Here is a 15,524-nt window from a genome sequence, read left to right on the forward strand (position 1 = left end):
TAATATGCTTCTGCTATTCGGCGCAAAAGTTTCTTCCAGGGAAATTCCTTTAGACGAACCTCCTGAAGGATGCACGAGAGTATGGAGAGAAGGAGAGAGAAAGAGAGAGAGAGGGAAAATCGACCAGAGAAGATTGTAGACTATTCCAATCTAATTAGAATGCTTTCCCAACGACGCATGATTTTAACATCAGAGGAGAAAACGCAGTCTGCGGCCGAAGCCCCTCGCCATCCAATTATACTTTGGTCGGTCGTCCAGGATGGCGAAACAGTGCTGTTCTTAAGCTCACAATTAAGGGTATTTCGTCAGCGGGGAAAGATAATTTGCAAATAAGGACTTCAACTTTTACGTTTCTTTTCCCTTATTCTTCTTCTTTCGGGCATTTACTTGAGGTGTTACGTCACTGGGAAGGGAGAAAGTTATGGGCTTCAGCTTGTTCATGGTTCAACAAGTAAATGGAAAAATATTCTAAAAACTATATTATTGAAATGAATTGCAGTATTTCATCCGCCATTGCCTACTAGGTGGGAAATAAATTGGATTACGTTTCCAGGCAGCAATGGTTAAAATTAAGGCACCGAGTGCAATATCAATTTACTCCCAGAGGGAGGGTAAAGGCATTTGTCTTGATTGAATGAGAAGAAATTGGAATTATTAAAATAAGTAGCGCTAGCTCCCCCATTATGTTGGTGTCACTGTCGAGTCTTCCGTGAAGCGGCGGCTAGCACGCCGTGCGATGGGAGTGCGTCTGCCGGCAATTAGACCCACAGCTGTACGCTGACCTTGTCACTGGACGCGTCAGTGCTTCAATATCCAGATAGCCGGTGTCCAGTTTGCAAGTGTTTGTGAAGTGATAAGGTGTTAACAAGTAATTTAGATTGTTTTCTTTTAGTTTACGTATTACTGGTGCTTTTCTGCTGTCTAATAATGCTACGTACAATTTAAAACAACGCATTTTTATGTACGATTCTTACGTCATTACGAATTCTTGTAGGGAAGCCAGAAGGCGTTTGGCAGCAGAATTCCAAGAGTCCTGTTCCATACAGAGACAATACCTTAGCATGACGTCTGCATGGCGAGCCAACAAGCTTCTAAACCTGAAGCTATACATTAGAAGAATTGAAAGAAAATATCAGGAGAGTAATTGAAGCAATTTCGGAAGAGGAACTGACACGCGTCAGTGAAAATTTCCTTAAAAAATGCCGTAAATATGTGTAAGCAAGAGGACATCATTTTCAACAACTCTTGTAACAAGGTACGTGCTTATTTTAATTCTGTCAATGTAATTGTAGGAGTTTATTTCATTACATAGCTAGCGGTTCAATTTACGCGAATGTAGCATGCAGTTTGCCGGCAGACACGCTCTGGCTGCCCGGTGAAATAGCAGCAGCTCCGCGGAAGACTCAGCCGTGAAAGGCACTGTATATTATTAATTATCCCCTGTCCCTATTAAACATGGAACTTAATGAGTGGGAAACAACTTGGATAATATTACTTAGCTAAAGAGTGGGATAAAAATGAATAAGGTCAATTCCATGAATATTCTTGGGTGAAGGTTGATTGCCCCCTCTAGTCCACTGAGATTGGATCTACAGTTTATTTTTATTGTTTTCTTATTCTAATTTGCTATTCTGCCTCTTTTGAATAATCGCGAAGATGAGGATGACGAACATCTATGTCCAGGCTGGAACTCGAACCCTGGAACTTTTGTGGCGAGAGGATCCACAGTTTAGAGTGGAAAGGTATTTGAACCACTGTATTGTGCCTCTACCACGAATCAAAACAAGGTTCCATTAGTTACAAAGCGATATCGTTAATTCTGAGTCGGTGAGGCAGATGTGGGAACTAACATAAACACGTAGACAGGCACTCGTGGTTTGGTTCGGGATTTGTACCTACGTTTTGCGACGCGAAAGCTATATGTAGACACCAATTAAATATCAGCCCGACTCAAGGCAACAGAAATGAATATAAGAAAAAACAGTTGTACTCACCGATAGATGAAAAATGATGCTATGGAGAGGATGACGACGACAGAACTTAGAACTATGCTGACTATTGCATATTCCGGGAGAGCTATAAAGAACACAAAATGCTGTTAATTACTTGGAAATATAAAGTCTTAACTTCTTTGTGTATTGTATTTTGTATATTATTAAGTATATATATAAAAATGGATGTGTGTGTGTTTGTTCCGGCATAACCCTCGAACGCCTGGAGCGATTTCAACCAAACTCGGTACGCGTATCACTTGCAACCTAGAAAGAAATACTGGTACCCCTGGGGGTGAGGGTGTAAGGGGGTGACATGTATAAATAATCGGTAACTACCAATATTGGTGTGGAATCCATAGTTTTCCGGGTCTGGAAGATGAATAGTGACACTCCCAATGCCGTTCAACTCCAAGACACCTCCGACACCCCTAGAGGTGGGGGTGGGAATGGGGTGACATGTAAAAATAATCGAAAACGACCGATATTAGTGTAAAATCCATAGTTTTCGGGGTCGCTAAGATGAAGAGTGACACTCCCAATGCCGTTCAACTCCAAGTTCATTTTACACTATAGTTAGAATTCATTATTTGCCTGTCTAATAGAAGATAAATACCCGGGCAACGGCGGGTAATCAGCTAGTCTATTTTATAATTTTTGGACTATATGTAATACGAAAATACCTAAAATTTGTCACTTTTAATATCATATAATCAAATTGAAAAATTTACATTTGTGTTGACATTTTAGAATAAGCGAAAATATATGTATACATAATATTCATAATAAACTAAACAACCATTTTTATCAACGACAGACCACACAAGTTTAATAACAATTAATTTAAATTATTAATTCACTTTAAAAGCATCACTTTTAGAGTATAAAACACAGCTAATTCACTGAGCATTTTTACAAAAGAGAACTGACTGAAGATTGCAGTAAGCAATTGCGGACGTTCACTTAGGTATACGAGTCTAGCAATGATAGATTATTTGCTCTGACATCTATAATGGGAGTATTTATTGTCTTGCCGGAGGCACAGTTAATGTGCGGCATTCTTTTTTACGTGGCTCTCACCCTCCGCTACGGTAAGCTGGCAGACTGAAAGGAACTACCCAGGAGCCGTTTCGACAATATGAAGGGTATCAGGTAGAGGCTGCCACCAAAGATAACTGATTTTTTTATATCTACCTCCCCACTTCCCCACCTATAACCCACCGTCCGCTTCAAACGTTGAAAGATTGCAACGAATTGAAATATTTAAGTCAGAAAGTTTATTGAAACAAGAATACAATCTATTTACTTGTGTGTGTGGGTGCGAATCGGGGTGGGGGGTGGGGGATTGACGATGCATTAAATAACAGGTGCGGCAGTGAAACGGGCGATTTTGAAACCTCCACCAGAGATATAAATTTATTCACAGCGATATCAAACAAATACAACATGAATTTACAATGCTTGCAATTTGTGATGAATGTTTCTGAACAACGTGCACATCTTGCACAGACATGTCACGGCACAAAATGTCCATCACTTGAAAATGACATCACGCAGGTGGCCCCCATTTTCCGTCACACACATGCGAAGTCTTTTACAAAAGTTCGACATCACATCTTGCAGGATTGGCACTGGAATTCGATTAACTTCCTCCCGAATGCGATCCTTCAGGTCCTGGATGGTGTGTGGTGGGTCACAACGGAAGATCTCAGATTTCAAATAACCCCAAAGGAAGAAATCACAAGCCGAAAGGTCAGGGGATCTTGGAGGCCAGGAAATGTCCCCGTTCTTGGAGATGAGGTGACCAGGAAAGATGTTCTGTAGCACGTTAATGGAAATCCGCGAGGTATGGCATGTGGCCCCGTCTTGTTGGAAGAAAGTGTTTCCAGTTACAGGAAGATCAGCGAGCTGTGGCACTAGGAAATGGTTCAACATGTGAGCATAACGTTCTGTATTCACAGTCGCAGCATTGCCGCGAACGTCTTCAGAAAAATAAGGCTGCGCGGCCACGTAGCTGTCGTTGTCTTTGTAAAACGCCTTCACGGCAAAAGCGCGTTGTTCACCGGTCCACGACGCCATTTCGACTGAACACCGATATCAGTGTCAATGGCAAAGATTTGTTGTCCAGATGGCACCACTCCCGTTTTCTGCTTGCTTACGTAACTTGCTATTTCCAGGGTTGCCAAATCGCCAGTTTCACTGCCGCACCTGTTATTACCCACTATTAGCTGCTACTTTACTTCCAAAGCCCCCACATATCATTGTAAACAGTCAAGAAATACAGCTAGTTATTCCTCTTGAGACCTGCTACTTTTCCGTTACGACTCTTGTAAAACTGACTGGAATACTTCACATATCTCTGATCAATCATTATGTTGTATTAAGAGGCATGATTTAAATACTTTTTATTCTACAAATGCCTGTAAGGGTGATCTCAGACCGAGACGACAAGTAATAGGTGACAAGAGACAGCGAGGGTTTACACCGAAGTGACAAACAAGCAACACGGGCCCCTTCAGTATATAAGCAAGTATTCGCCGTGCATGCGCCAACAACAGACCGAGGCGACATGATGCACTTTATTGAGAATACGACCCAGTCCGAGCAACATGCAAGGGACATGCAATATTTGACCCTTGGTGCATGTCACTTGTAACAACCCCAAATTATATCGCAGCAAAATATTTCTTGTTTCTTTGCGTGGTGCTTACTGCTTAGGAAAGCGGACATTTAAACTTACAGGAAGGGAGGACGAAGCATCTTAAGAATAGCGAAGAATTCAAACAAGAAAAAGGAAAACAGGGAAGTGGAAGGATTATCTACGAAGTGAAGTGTAAAAAAATGTCGGAGTATGTACATAGGAGAAACAAAAAAGAGGTTGAAAGAACATAGGGATGATGTACGAAGAGATAGAAATGCGATATTTAAGCACACGAGAGAAACAGGACATGCCATAGAGTGGGATGAGGCTAAGCAGATAGAAAGGAAGAAGAGAGTACTAGTGAGAAAATGGAAAGAGTCCAATGAAATAGAGAAGAAAGGGGAAGAAGACACAATGAACTGGAATGGGGGACTGAAGATAAACAAAGAATGGAAGAAGGTGTTAAAAAAGTGGAAAGGACAAGAGCAAAGGAAGAGGAATGAAGAAAGAAAGGATAAGGAAAAAGAGCGTGAGATAAGGAGTCCAACCACGTTCCAGATGAAAGGAAATGTTTATCTAAATCACCTGTCAGGAAGGTGAAACAACAGTTGACAGGAGAAGGCCACCTGCTGGAACATCTGGAAAGGAATGTTCCAGATAAAAAAAACTTTCTAATAATCTTGTGTCTGGAGGCGAGTGATTTGTTTGTTTGTTTGTGTGTGTGTGTGTGTGTGTGTGTGTGTATGTACATATATATATACACATACATATATATCATCCTGTTTTGTACCTTATTTCATTTGTATTTGGTACAGTCTCTAAAGAAGATCTTACTAGAAGGTTGAAACGTAACGTTTAGTTTATGATTTAAAATAAAATATATTCTTCCTTGGTCAGCATATTGAGTTTTTTGTTAACTGAGACTATTAATTCAACCCAGCAAGCCGTGGGTGTAGAAGAGTTTTCATACTCCTAACCGGGGACATCACACACTTCGGTCTGAAAGCTCCTCAAATTATAATAATAATAATATAATACATATATTAAGGTTGTTATGTACCATGAGAATATTTTATTAAACATATAACAATACATTATAATTAAAAGTGATAAATATTATGAATTTTCATAGAAATTGTACTACAAAAATTTAGAAAAATAGATTAATATGAAGACTTCAACATCAACCACTCAGCTTATAGTTATGGTTTTAACTTGGAAGTCATCAAATTTAGCACATTTCACATACATTACAAAACAAAAAAATTAATATCCATAGAAACCCATTGCCGTCCTATTATGAAATTTTGCACACAAATACTCAATTGGTCTTCAAAACAAACATTTAAAAAAAAGGGGGGATGTTTTTGAGATTTTCAAAAAACTTTCAAGTTTTTGAAAAATTACAAAATTAAAATAACAAGACATGTTGCATTTCAAATTAAAGCTCATTAAAATCAGAAGAGAATGACACCAAATTGAGCTCTCTAGGTCAAATAGTTTTTGATCTACAGCTGTTTAAAGATTTCAAAATGTCGTCAATTTTTTTTATTTTTGCTTTTTTGAAATTTAATAATTCATAAAACTAAGAGCGGAAATATCTGAAATTTGGCATTTTTGGTCAAATTTTCCACTGTACCAAAAATTATCCATTTCTCAGATGTCAAGGTTCAGACAATTGGTTGATTGGAATGACCCTTTATTAAAAAAAGGAATTTCCGCAGACGGATTAACTGTTTGAAAAAGCAGTTAAGGATAAATCATTTTCGTTGAAAACAATCAACGAATTGCTGAGATTTTCAATACCTTGCTACGCGTGAATGCACAAAATATATTTATTTTACATTTCAAGGGACTATTTTGAGATATACTTACAATTATCTGGACAGAGAGAATTGTCGAAGCCGCACGTAGGAGTGTCGGGAGGAGCTTCTTTTCTTCCTCCTGCCCAGTGGATTGTCTTCCCAGCCACGAACTCGAAATTCTTCTTCGAACCCAAGTAAATGGCAACAACCTGAAGAAACGAGACATGAATAACACATGAGTAACGTATTCAGACCTTGTAATAGGGCAACAACAAATATACATACGTTAATGTTTTATATGAACAAAATCGTTATCAAGTCACGGAAATGATTCGTTGTGTATAACGATGTACAGTTCTTTGTTGCTTGCTGACCAGATTGTTCATTACGCTCCTAACAGAGGCCACAGGTGGATGTCATTAGACTATCTCAAACTCAATGTACAGTCACGGACACTTCTGGGTTTGAAGTGGCTTCATTGAAAGTCAATGGAATTGTTGCAATCCGGAAGTGTCTGCTATTGACAAAATTCTCCTGGCAGTACATTTTGAACCTCACCCTCTTAGTGCCCAAAATTAATGGATGATCCAAATGCCCCTCCTCGTCAAGACGATGTCTTAAACTATAAATAAATATCCAATGAACATGTCGGTGGGCAGTTAAAAACACGAAAAATGTCCATGCTCCGAGAGAAGGTAGTTAATCCACCACTGACATACGGGTACATCATTCTCCGAGAAGTCAAACTAACATTAAACACACAATGAATATAGTCAGTAGCAGGAGAAAAAAAAAGTTAATCGGCCAATGATATCACTCGTATTTAGAAATGAGTACAAGAATACTTATATTTATAGTTTAAATGAAAAATGTTCTAATTACAATCTTTATGGCTACGGCGAAGAATGAAGACTGTGAAATGAACAAAGTAAGAAAAAAACTGTGTTGGAAAGATTTGGTGAAAAAATGACAATGAAGGAAACAAAAATTAATTGGCTGTTACATTGGCTAAGAATGAACTGCCTGCTAAAAGACTCGCTGGAAGGAATATTTATCGGGGACAGGATCTGGGGAAGAAGAAGATATCGGATGATAAATAATATTAAATTAATTGTATTCTACGCTCCAATGAAAATAAGGCGCAAGATCGGACAGCCTAGAGAATGCTGTGAGAAACCTGCCTATTTAGGCAGAAAACGATTTCTTTTATTGAAATAAAATAAAGCTGAAATATGTTTTTTAGTATGCAATGATGCCTTTTAACAAAGTTACAAGCAAATATGAGTTCTTGAATTTCTTTCACCAGATGAAAAGGGAGAACCAACACGATTATTAATTTCTAATGTGTTTGTTAAAAACCTCTGTCTGAATTTCAGCTGTTTTTGTACTAAAATGGGGCTTAAATGCTTATTTTGCGTCTTATCAATATTTGAGGCAACAACCACAGTCAATGGCACAGTCAAGGAGGAGGTTAAGAGTGATAACAACTTTTCCAACCGTTCGTATACAACTACTTTTGACCCTCACTGTACATTTTCATAGCCTTCATATAACACAGAATATCCGAAACAATAGATATGAACATTTGAAACTTAAAAACCGTGGAATTTACCACATTATCAAAGCAAAATGGCCACGTTTTCTATTTCATCTGCTTGTATAATGCATGCGCATGAGTACATGGCCGTTAACAATTAAATAGTGTAATCTGACAATGACTTACAACGCAGACCTTCCTTACTTGCCACCCTTGAACACTTGATATTGGCCTCCCCGATGGCGCAGTGGTAGCGTCGTCGCCTTGTAATCAAGATGTCCTGGGTTCGATACCCAGTGGAGGCACATAGTGGTTCGGATCCCTCTTTAAACTGTAGGTCCAGTCCCGATTAGCCTTACCGTGCATAAAGTGGACTTAAACACCAAATCAATCACTCAATCAATCATACTTGATATTCTATTCTGGGACAAAGGTGAAAAACGATAAGCATCCGGAAAGTAAAACTAAACAACTGAAATGTAAATAACGAAACAGCGTATAAGAGTAATCTTGTCTACAATATTGGAACGAGGCTGAACGCCACATTAATCTTTTCCAGAGGATATCAAATTGTTGTTAACCCACAAGGTTAAACTAAAAACACGTTGAGGGATATACTCAAAAATAACCTGGCTACAAAAAGTGTGCAATACATCATTTCCATGGAAAAAGTTTTTATTATATTTTCGTGCGTGTGAACTCCGTGGCGGAGTGGTTAGAACAGAGGAGGAGTCAGGAGCCGAAAATTAAAGCAAATCCAATTTCGTACCAATTATAGGAATACCAAGTATTCATATAAATTAGTTTATTATTGCATTTGAAGCATTACTGTAGGTATTTCTATTTATTATGAATGTTTTATAAAATATCTTGGATATATAGGATATCCTAACTGCTACTGGCGTAAACTATTATGTATAAGTTCGTTTGTTTACATGATTTTTTATTATATGAGGGACAAAGTTTGTTTCAAGCAGAGTTTATACACAAATGGGTTAGCGGTTAGTTCAGAGACTGCGCTTATAGCATAATTCCAATTATTAAAAGGTGCTAATACCGGAAATCGAACCAGGTACCAAGTGGTTACAACTTCTTAGCGTGAATAATCTTTGGCATTGACAAAGTGCAATCAACACAGGTGGTCACGGGTATAAACTTGGCGACAAGTCTTACCGAAAGCGGATTTTCCAGGATTTCCCCGTCGTCCCCCAATCCTCGCGGTTAACATGATGATACGAACAAGCGCCAACAAATCAGCCAATCGGAAGGCAGGAGCGTGATGGCTTTTCTCGGTGTACCGCAAGGATCGATTCCCGTGGAACGGGGGAAGCAGCTCCCGAAACCCACCCCCGCAACGCCGAAGAGGGAACCACCCTTTAATGTGCGGCGCACCAAAGCATCACTCGCAACCCCCACTTCCCCCAAACGAACCCCCGAGAGTAAGAGACAATTAGCCCAGTACGCGCGAGAATTGTATCGCATCTGCCGATTTCGGATGGGAATCCGCACCCCCGCCCCCAAGCTGCCCCTCCCCCTCCCGAGGTGTGACATGAGTTTGGGGGGGGGGGGAGGGCGGATACCGGAAATGGAAAACTCCAGACTCCGTCCTGATCCCAAGCCTTGCTCGACGCTAATGGAAGAGTCGGGGGAAATGAAAACCGGATTTTCCATCCTCCCCTAAAACCTTCCATTCCAATTCATAAGCTTCGGAAATCTTTCTCTCATCCGTTTACAGAGAGCTAAAGCGAATCAAAAGCAAGGCGAACGGGAGAGAAAATTAATTTATCAAAATGTATTCCCTGCTACTTGGGTTACCGTGCCATTGTTTCAATCGGGAACGCAGCCTTCTTTCGGTCGTGGCTTGATCGTTACTATGGCAACGGAAGGAGGATAGATGAACGCAACGAAGGTTCCGCTTGCGTACGAAATCAAGAGGTGCTTGGTTCGATTCCCTTCATGATATGACAGGACAAATCCAGGTTTAAATGAAACTGATTGCAAATTATCCGGCAACGTTTTGAAAAGCAACAGATACCCAAATTGCAATATCTTGAAAGATAGTCGCAAACACACCATAAATGATTTCTGAAACCCGGATAAAACTATATGATATCTTGATATTTTTTTCCAAAGTTGACATGTGTAAGGTAGAGCACCCAAATAAGATACTTTTTGTTAACTGCCTATAAATAAGGGTGAATGAGTGGGCAGAATACCTGAAACATCTCGTCCATTTTTAGAATTGACAATAAAAATTTAAAATATTATCATTTAAAAATGTTAAGAAAAAATGGGAAAAAATGGTGTTTCGGTAACGGGTTCCAAAAAACAGATATGTACATTTCTTACATTTATTTGTAAACATAGACAAAAAGTATTATTACCGAGATGAGAATTGGTGAAATACATAAAACCGTTAAATCATATACACTTTAATAAATGTAACAACATTTTAAAATTGCAGGGGTCGGTGCAACAGTGGTCTACCTCCTATCAACTGGAATTTTCCAGGAGGAATTAAAGTATTGTTTTCCTAAATATTTTAATGTTAACGCATACAATAATTTTGTTGACTTCATTATTTGATATTTGCGCTGCTTCGTCAGCGCCGGCGATGTGTGCAGCTTGTCTCGTCGCTTCGGTTCGAAAGGTTGCGTTCATTAATGAGGTTTCGCTTCCAAGCAACACGTCGCTTGTCGCTTCCGTCTGAAAGCTCCCTAAAACATTTGTTAAAAGGGCACGCGTTTTAAACATGTCAATCCTGCTCGGTGAGGCCCGAAAATATAATCATGAGAAGAAGAAAAAAAAACACGAAAACTTTTGTTTCTTTAATACAAGATTTATAACAAATGTCCCTTTAGTATAATTTTGGTTTTTCCCAAAACCCGAATGTGACCAACTGTTATTACAAAAGACGAAAAGAACAACAATGGGAAAGAAGAAACTCTCGAACAAGTTGCCGAGACATTATCTCAGTAAACATGTCTCTAGTGTAACACACTGGCTCTGATCGCTGGACACTTGCTGGAGAAGGAATAATGAAGTCGGAGCATGCATCTGTACTCCGTGACGCACATTCCAATGAAATAGTCACCGACGATTCAAAAGCAACAGATCCTGTGCAGAGCAATCAACAAAGGTAAACACAGTGGAAATAAAGAATGATGTGAAGCTATGACTAGTTCGGTATCCCAGGATGCATTTCCATTGTTTAGGCAACATTTCGACGTGTGACAGTGGTGCGAGTGGGTGTAGTCTACCAGCTGACGGAACAAGAAACTGGACTATTTAGGCAACATGCGAGGTGAGATAGTGGCGTGAGTGAGTGGCGTCTTCCAACTGACGGCTTGTTCGATACCCGGTGGAGGCGCATAGTGAGGGTCCGGTATCCCATTCTACACCCTCGATTTCGGAGGGTTTTTTTGTGAAGATTATGCGATGCTAATTATGAAGAACGAAAATTTGGAGCGCGGAAACAAGCATTTACGAATGTGCAGCCGTTTGAAGTTGAGATATTGTCGTTTGAAATTGTTGAGTCCAAATTTCCCACCGATTCCGGGCTCCGCCCCTGGTGTAATTGACCTACCGCCCCCTACCGCTACCGCGGCCCCCCTTTTTCTATAGAGTCCCTTTTAAAGGCATGTTAGAAATTGACCGGAGTCACCTGCCCCTAACACTATTTCTCACTGCTAAAATTAAACCTAAGAAGGTAACTTACCTCTTTTTACCAAGGCCAGGCACTGAATTGCGGGTCGAAGTTAAATTTTTAAGTCCAAAAAACCTACGTTGAAAGTCCTTGTTGTCCTTTTCCACAGAATACCACCCTCCACTCCCTTCGCACCATAAAAATAACAACCCATCATAAAAATAAGAAGTCGCAAATTATCCCATCCCACAAGTCATTTAGAAAATACAACCCTCCCCTTTACGGTCTGCAGTTGCCAAAAAGAAATAATTACTTCAAATTTCTGAAGTCGCATAAATGAAATCCAATGTCTGAAATGTCCAACCCGCCAATATATCATGCATATAAAATATCGCAATTGCAAATGTTCCCATTGCACAAGTCAATCATAAGAAAAAAAGAAAAAATCAGACGTGCGCCTGTGACATGAATCCATGATACGAAATCTTCAGACTTGCGCCTGTGACATGAATCCATCATCCACCATCATAAAAGCTAGGAAAAACATTTTTGAAGTTACGCAAGGAATTTTAATTTTAAAACAAAAATGGAAGTTTCGTAGCACGTAGATCTAAAATAAATAACTTCCGCGTTATTGGCAAACACTCTTTGTTATGAGGAACTAAACATTTTCACGAAAATATTTGAAATGTGTCTGAAATCGAGGGTGTAGAAAGGGATACCGGAGGCGAGTTGTCCAGCTGAACTGAACAAGAAGCTGTAACAAAGTTGCCAATTAGGTTCTTTTGTGGCCAGATGTTTAACCTTTGAACTATACCCTAGGTCTTAAAAATCTTGATATTCTTCAAGAACCTTTATAGTAGTGTGTTCATAGACTCTGTATATGTCTACCACTAGGTTACCCTGAACGAAATGCTTGAGTGAAGATAAGATATTACTAAGAAGAAATTAGTCAATATTGAGCCAGCACTATAACGTTTTCCTGACACCACCTCTGTAAGAACTTTCAAAATATCGTTGGATCACCTAAGTCAGTGATGCTGAAACGGAGTCTAGGAGATTCTTGCTCTCCGTGCTGGGTGATGCTTAGCATCTTCTCGCTCACCAGATCCTGGTTTCGATAACCGGTGTAAGTACTTTGCATTGCACAGTGGTTCCGATTAGCCTATCTGTGCATAAAGTGACCCCAAAACAAAAACTTAAAGAACTCAACTCTCGCACACCAGTAATTCAAAGGCAACAGATTTCGATTCCGTATAACTAGGAGAGAAGAATACGCACAGGTAAAACAACGGAAGTTAAAAATCAGTGTAATATATTATACAGCAACAATGTGTGCATTTCTTTCCTTCCAAAAGAGAATTAATGTTATAGTAAAATATAGTATACTAGTTGAGTACCCGGCGCTGCCCCGGTGTTTAATGAATTCCAACTATAGCGTAAAATGTAACAATTTTTATTTACAGGAATTTAAAAGTATAAGTACAGTATACAAATTATGAAGTAATATATTTTACAAATTCAGTATAATAAAAATTTAACAACAATTTATGAACAACATTTTTAGTTCCACCTACAAGAGCAAGAATAATATATTGAACGGCATTGGGAGTGTCACTATTCATCTTAGCGACCCCGAAAACTATGGATTCCACACTAATATGGGTCGTTTTACATGTAACCCCCTTCCCACCTCCACCCCTAGGGTGCCAGGGGTGTCTTACCCCACAGTATTTCTTTCCAGATAGTAAGTCATATGAGTACCAAGTTTGGTCATCGTGAATGTCACCCATTAGCTTAGCGACTCCAAAAACTATGGATTCGACACTAATCTGGGTCATTTCTGACATTTTAATTTTCACCCCCTCTCACCCCCATCCAGATAGGTGATGAACTTGAAGTGGAACAGCATTAGGAGTGTCACTATTCATCTTAGCGACCCCGAAATCTATGGATTCCACACTAATATCGGTAGTTTTCGATTATTTTTGCATGTCACCCCCTCCCACCTCCAATGATGCCAGGGGTGTCTTACCCCCACAGTATTTCTTTTGAGATTGCAAGTGATACGTGTTCCAAGTTTGGTTGAAATCGCTCCAGGCTTTCGAGAGTTACGCTGGAACAAACACACATATATACATATACACACTTACATCCATTTGTTATATAGACAGAGATTAATTTTCTCGTTACGCATGAATCCAAGATCCTTGAAGATGGTTCAGTTCTCTTTAAACTATAGGTTTAGTCTCGATTAGCTAAGTCAGCATAAATTGAACTTAAAACAAACAAGACCTGAATCCAACAATGGATGGCATTGCCACTCCAACCACAGAAATAAGAATTATTTTCATTCCCACATCACGACCTATCTCTGTCACCACAAATGAACCCAACCCAATCCATTCTGCATTTGCCTTAATGCGATTCTAGATATGGGAGACCATTACCATCAGATTGGAACCTGACACCTTTCAGTTGATTTGCGGTGATATCGTGTGAATACGCCAGAGCGAGCACACACACACACACAAATACACACCATAAAAGAAATCCAAAACCACCCTCGGTAAAAACTGAACATACGCGGGATTATACCCTCACGTCCTACTTAATCAAAAGGGTTCATCAAATATTTATCCCACGCATCCTATGTCACCAATGGCCTTGTGACGTAGCCACATGGTAATTAGCGCCGGCGATTCACCAATTAGCATGCGTTGCTTTCTCACGGGGAATGGGGGGGGGGGCTCTGCGTTCCCATCCCACTCAGAAATGATTACCCACAAGACCGGCAAATGTTTGGAGGCCGCGTAATGTGCGTCATCAAGTGTCTGGAAACAAAGTTGTTTTGCGCCGCACGAGCACAGCTGTGTCTGTGTGGGACATAATGTAAAAGACTCCATGAATTGTCTTCGAATTTGTTCCGGTCGGCGTGCTCTGAATGATCATATGATTAGGCCGACAACTTCCGCGATGTGCCCTTTATTATCGCTCTTAATGCGCTGTCTGTTGCCTAAGAAGTTGAGAACGAATTCCAAACAATTTTGAGTAAATGTCTGTTGTGAAACAAAAGAGAAATTAATCTGCTTCATGGAAGTTTTCAAAGGATCTCGTACGCAAGCAAGCAGAAGCCGCATTTACTCGTATTAGTGGCACATCGCCAGTTTATTAGTATTATTAGTAATTTATAGCATTTTAAACTGATTTCTTTACACAAAATTTAATACTTGCAGCTTTAGTACTTTCTTAAATTGTCAAAGAGGTAACTAATGTGTTACAATTATTATTTTATCGACATTTACAACTTCATTTTATTATCACTATTATATTACTATTGATCAAATTAATAGATTTTTAAATTAGGAATTGTAGCTTTCCTGTTGACGTGATTCGAACAAGTGTTCTCGAGTTACCAGCCAGGTTAAGTCATGTTGGCTTCCAATATGATAATCCCTGATGATGAGAGCAATGTATGCGCTCGAAACGTTGGAAGCCAACATCGACTTACCTTGCTGGTAACCTGAAAACACGTGTTCGTAATAGATTATTTATTATTTTATATATTCATAAATAAAATTATTTATTTATTACCCACAAATTGCTTTTCTATTCTTATTGCTAGGAATAGGACACAACACGCTGTTGTTAATTTACTGACTTCCATTGATAGACAGAAGGACATGACATATCGATCAAGCCGGCTTGGTGGCCGTAAGTTCTCGATTTTTGGTCGCGCCACCAACTTCCCGGGTTCGAGTCACGGCCTGAACATGGGTGTTCTTTGTCAGTGTTACTTCATGAATGTGACCTTTACTCTTATCATACTTGGGATTAGCCAAAAGTGGCTGAAAAGCCACTTTCAGTATCAAAAATACAAAATACGATCAAGATATGAAACATA

At 39.5% G+C, this 15,524-nt stretch overlaps 1 protein-coding gene across 2 annotated transcripts in view; it reads right to left on the bottom strand.

Annotated features, from left to right (window-relative positions):
• The window catches only part of LOC146003964 (atrial natriuretic peptide receptor 1), a 1,164,278-nt gene that overhangs the window by 431,620 nt on the left and 717,134 nt on the right, over positions 1-15,524 (bottom strand). For both annotated transcript variants that reach the window (XM_083142500.1, XM_083142491.1), the window contains exons 7-8: positions 6,508-6,646; positions 1,995-2,076 (exon numbers count right to left, since the gene is read on the bottom strand). In XM_083142500.1, coding sequence (XP_082998626.1) covers positions 1,995-2,076; positions 6,508-6,646 — 221 coding nt within the window. The remainder of the gene's footprint in view (positions 1-1,994; positions 2,077-6,507; positions 6,647-15,524) is intronic.

The sequence above is a fragment of the Lepisma saccharinum genome, chromosome 1 (assembly GCF_977018435.1).
Source record: "Lepisma saccharinum chromosome 1, izLepSacc3.1, whole genome shotgun sequence".
In the NCBI taxonomy this organism is placed as follows: Eukaryota; Metazoa; Arthropoda; class Insecta; order Zygentoma; family Lepismatidae; genus Lepisma; species Lepisma saccharinum.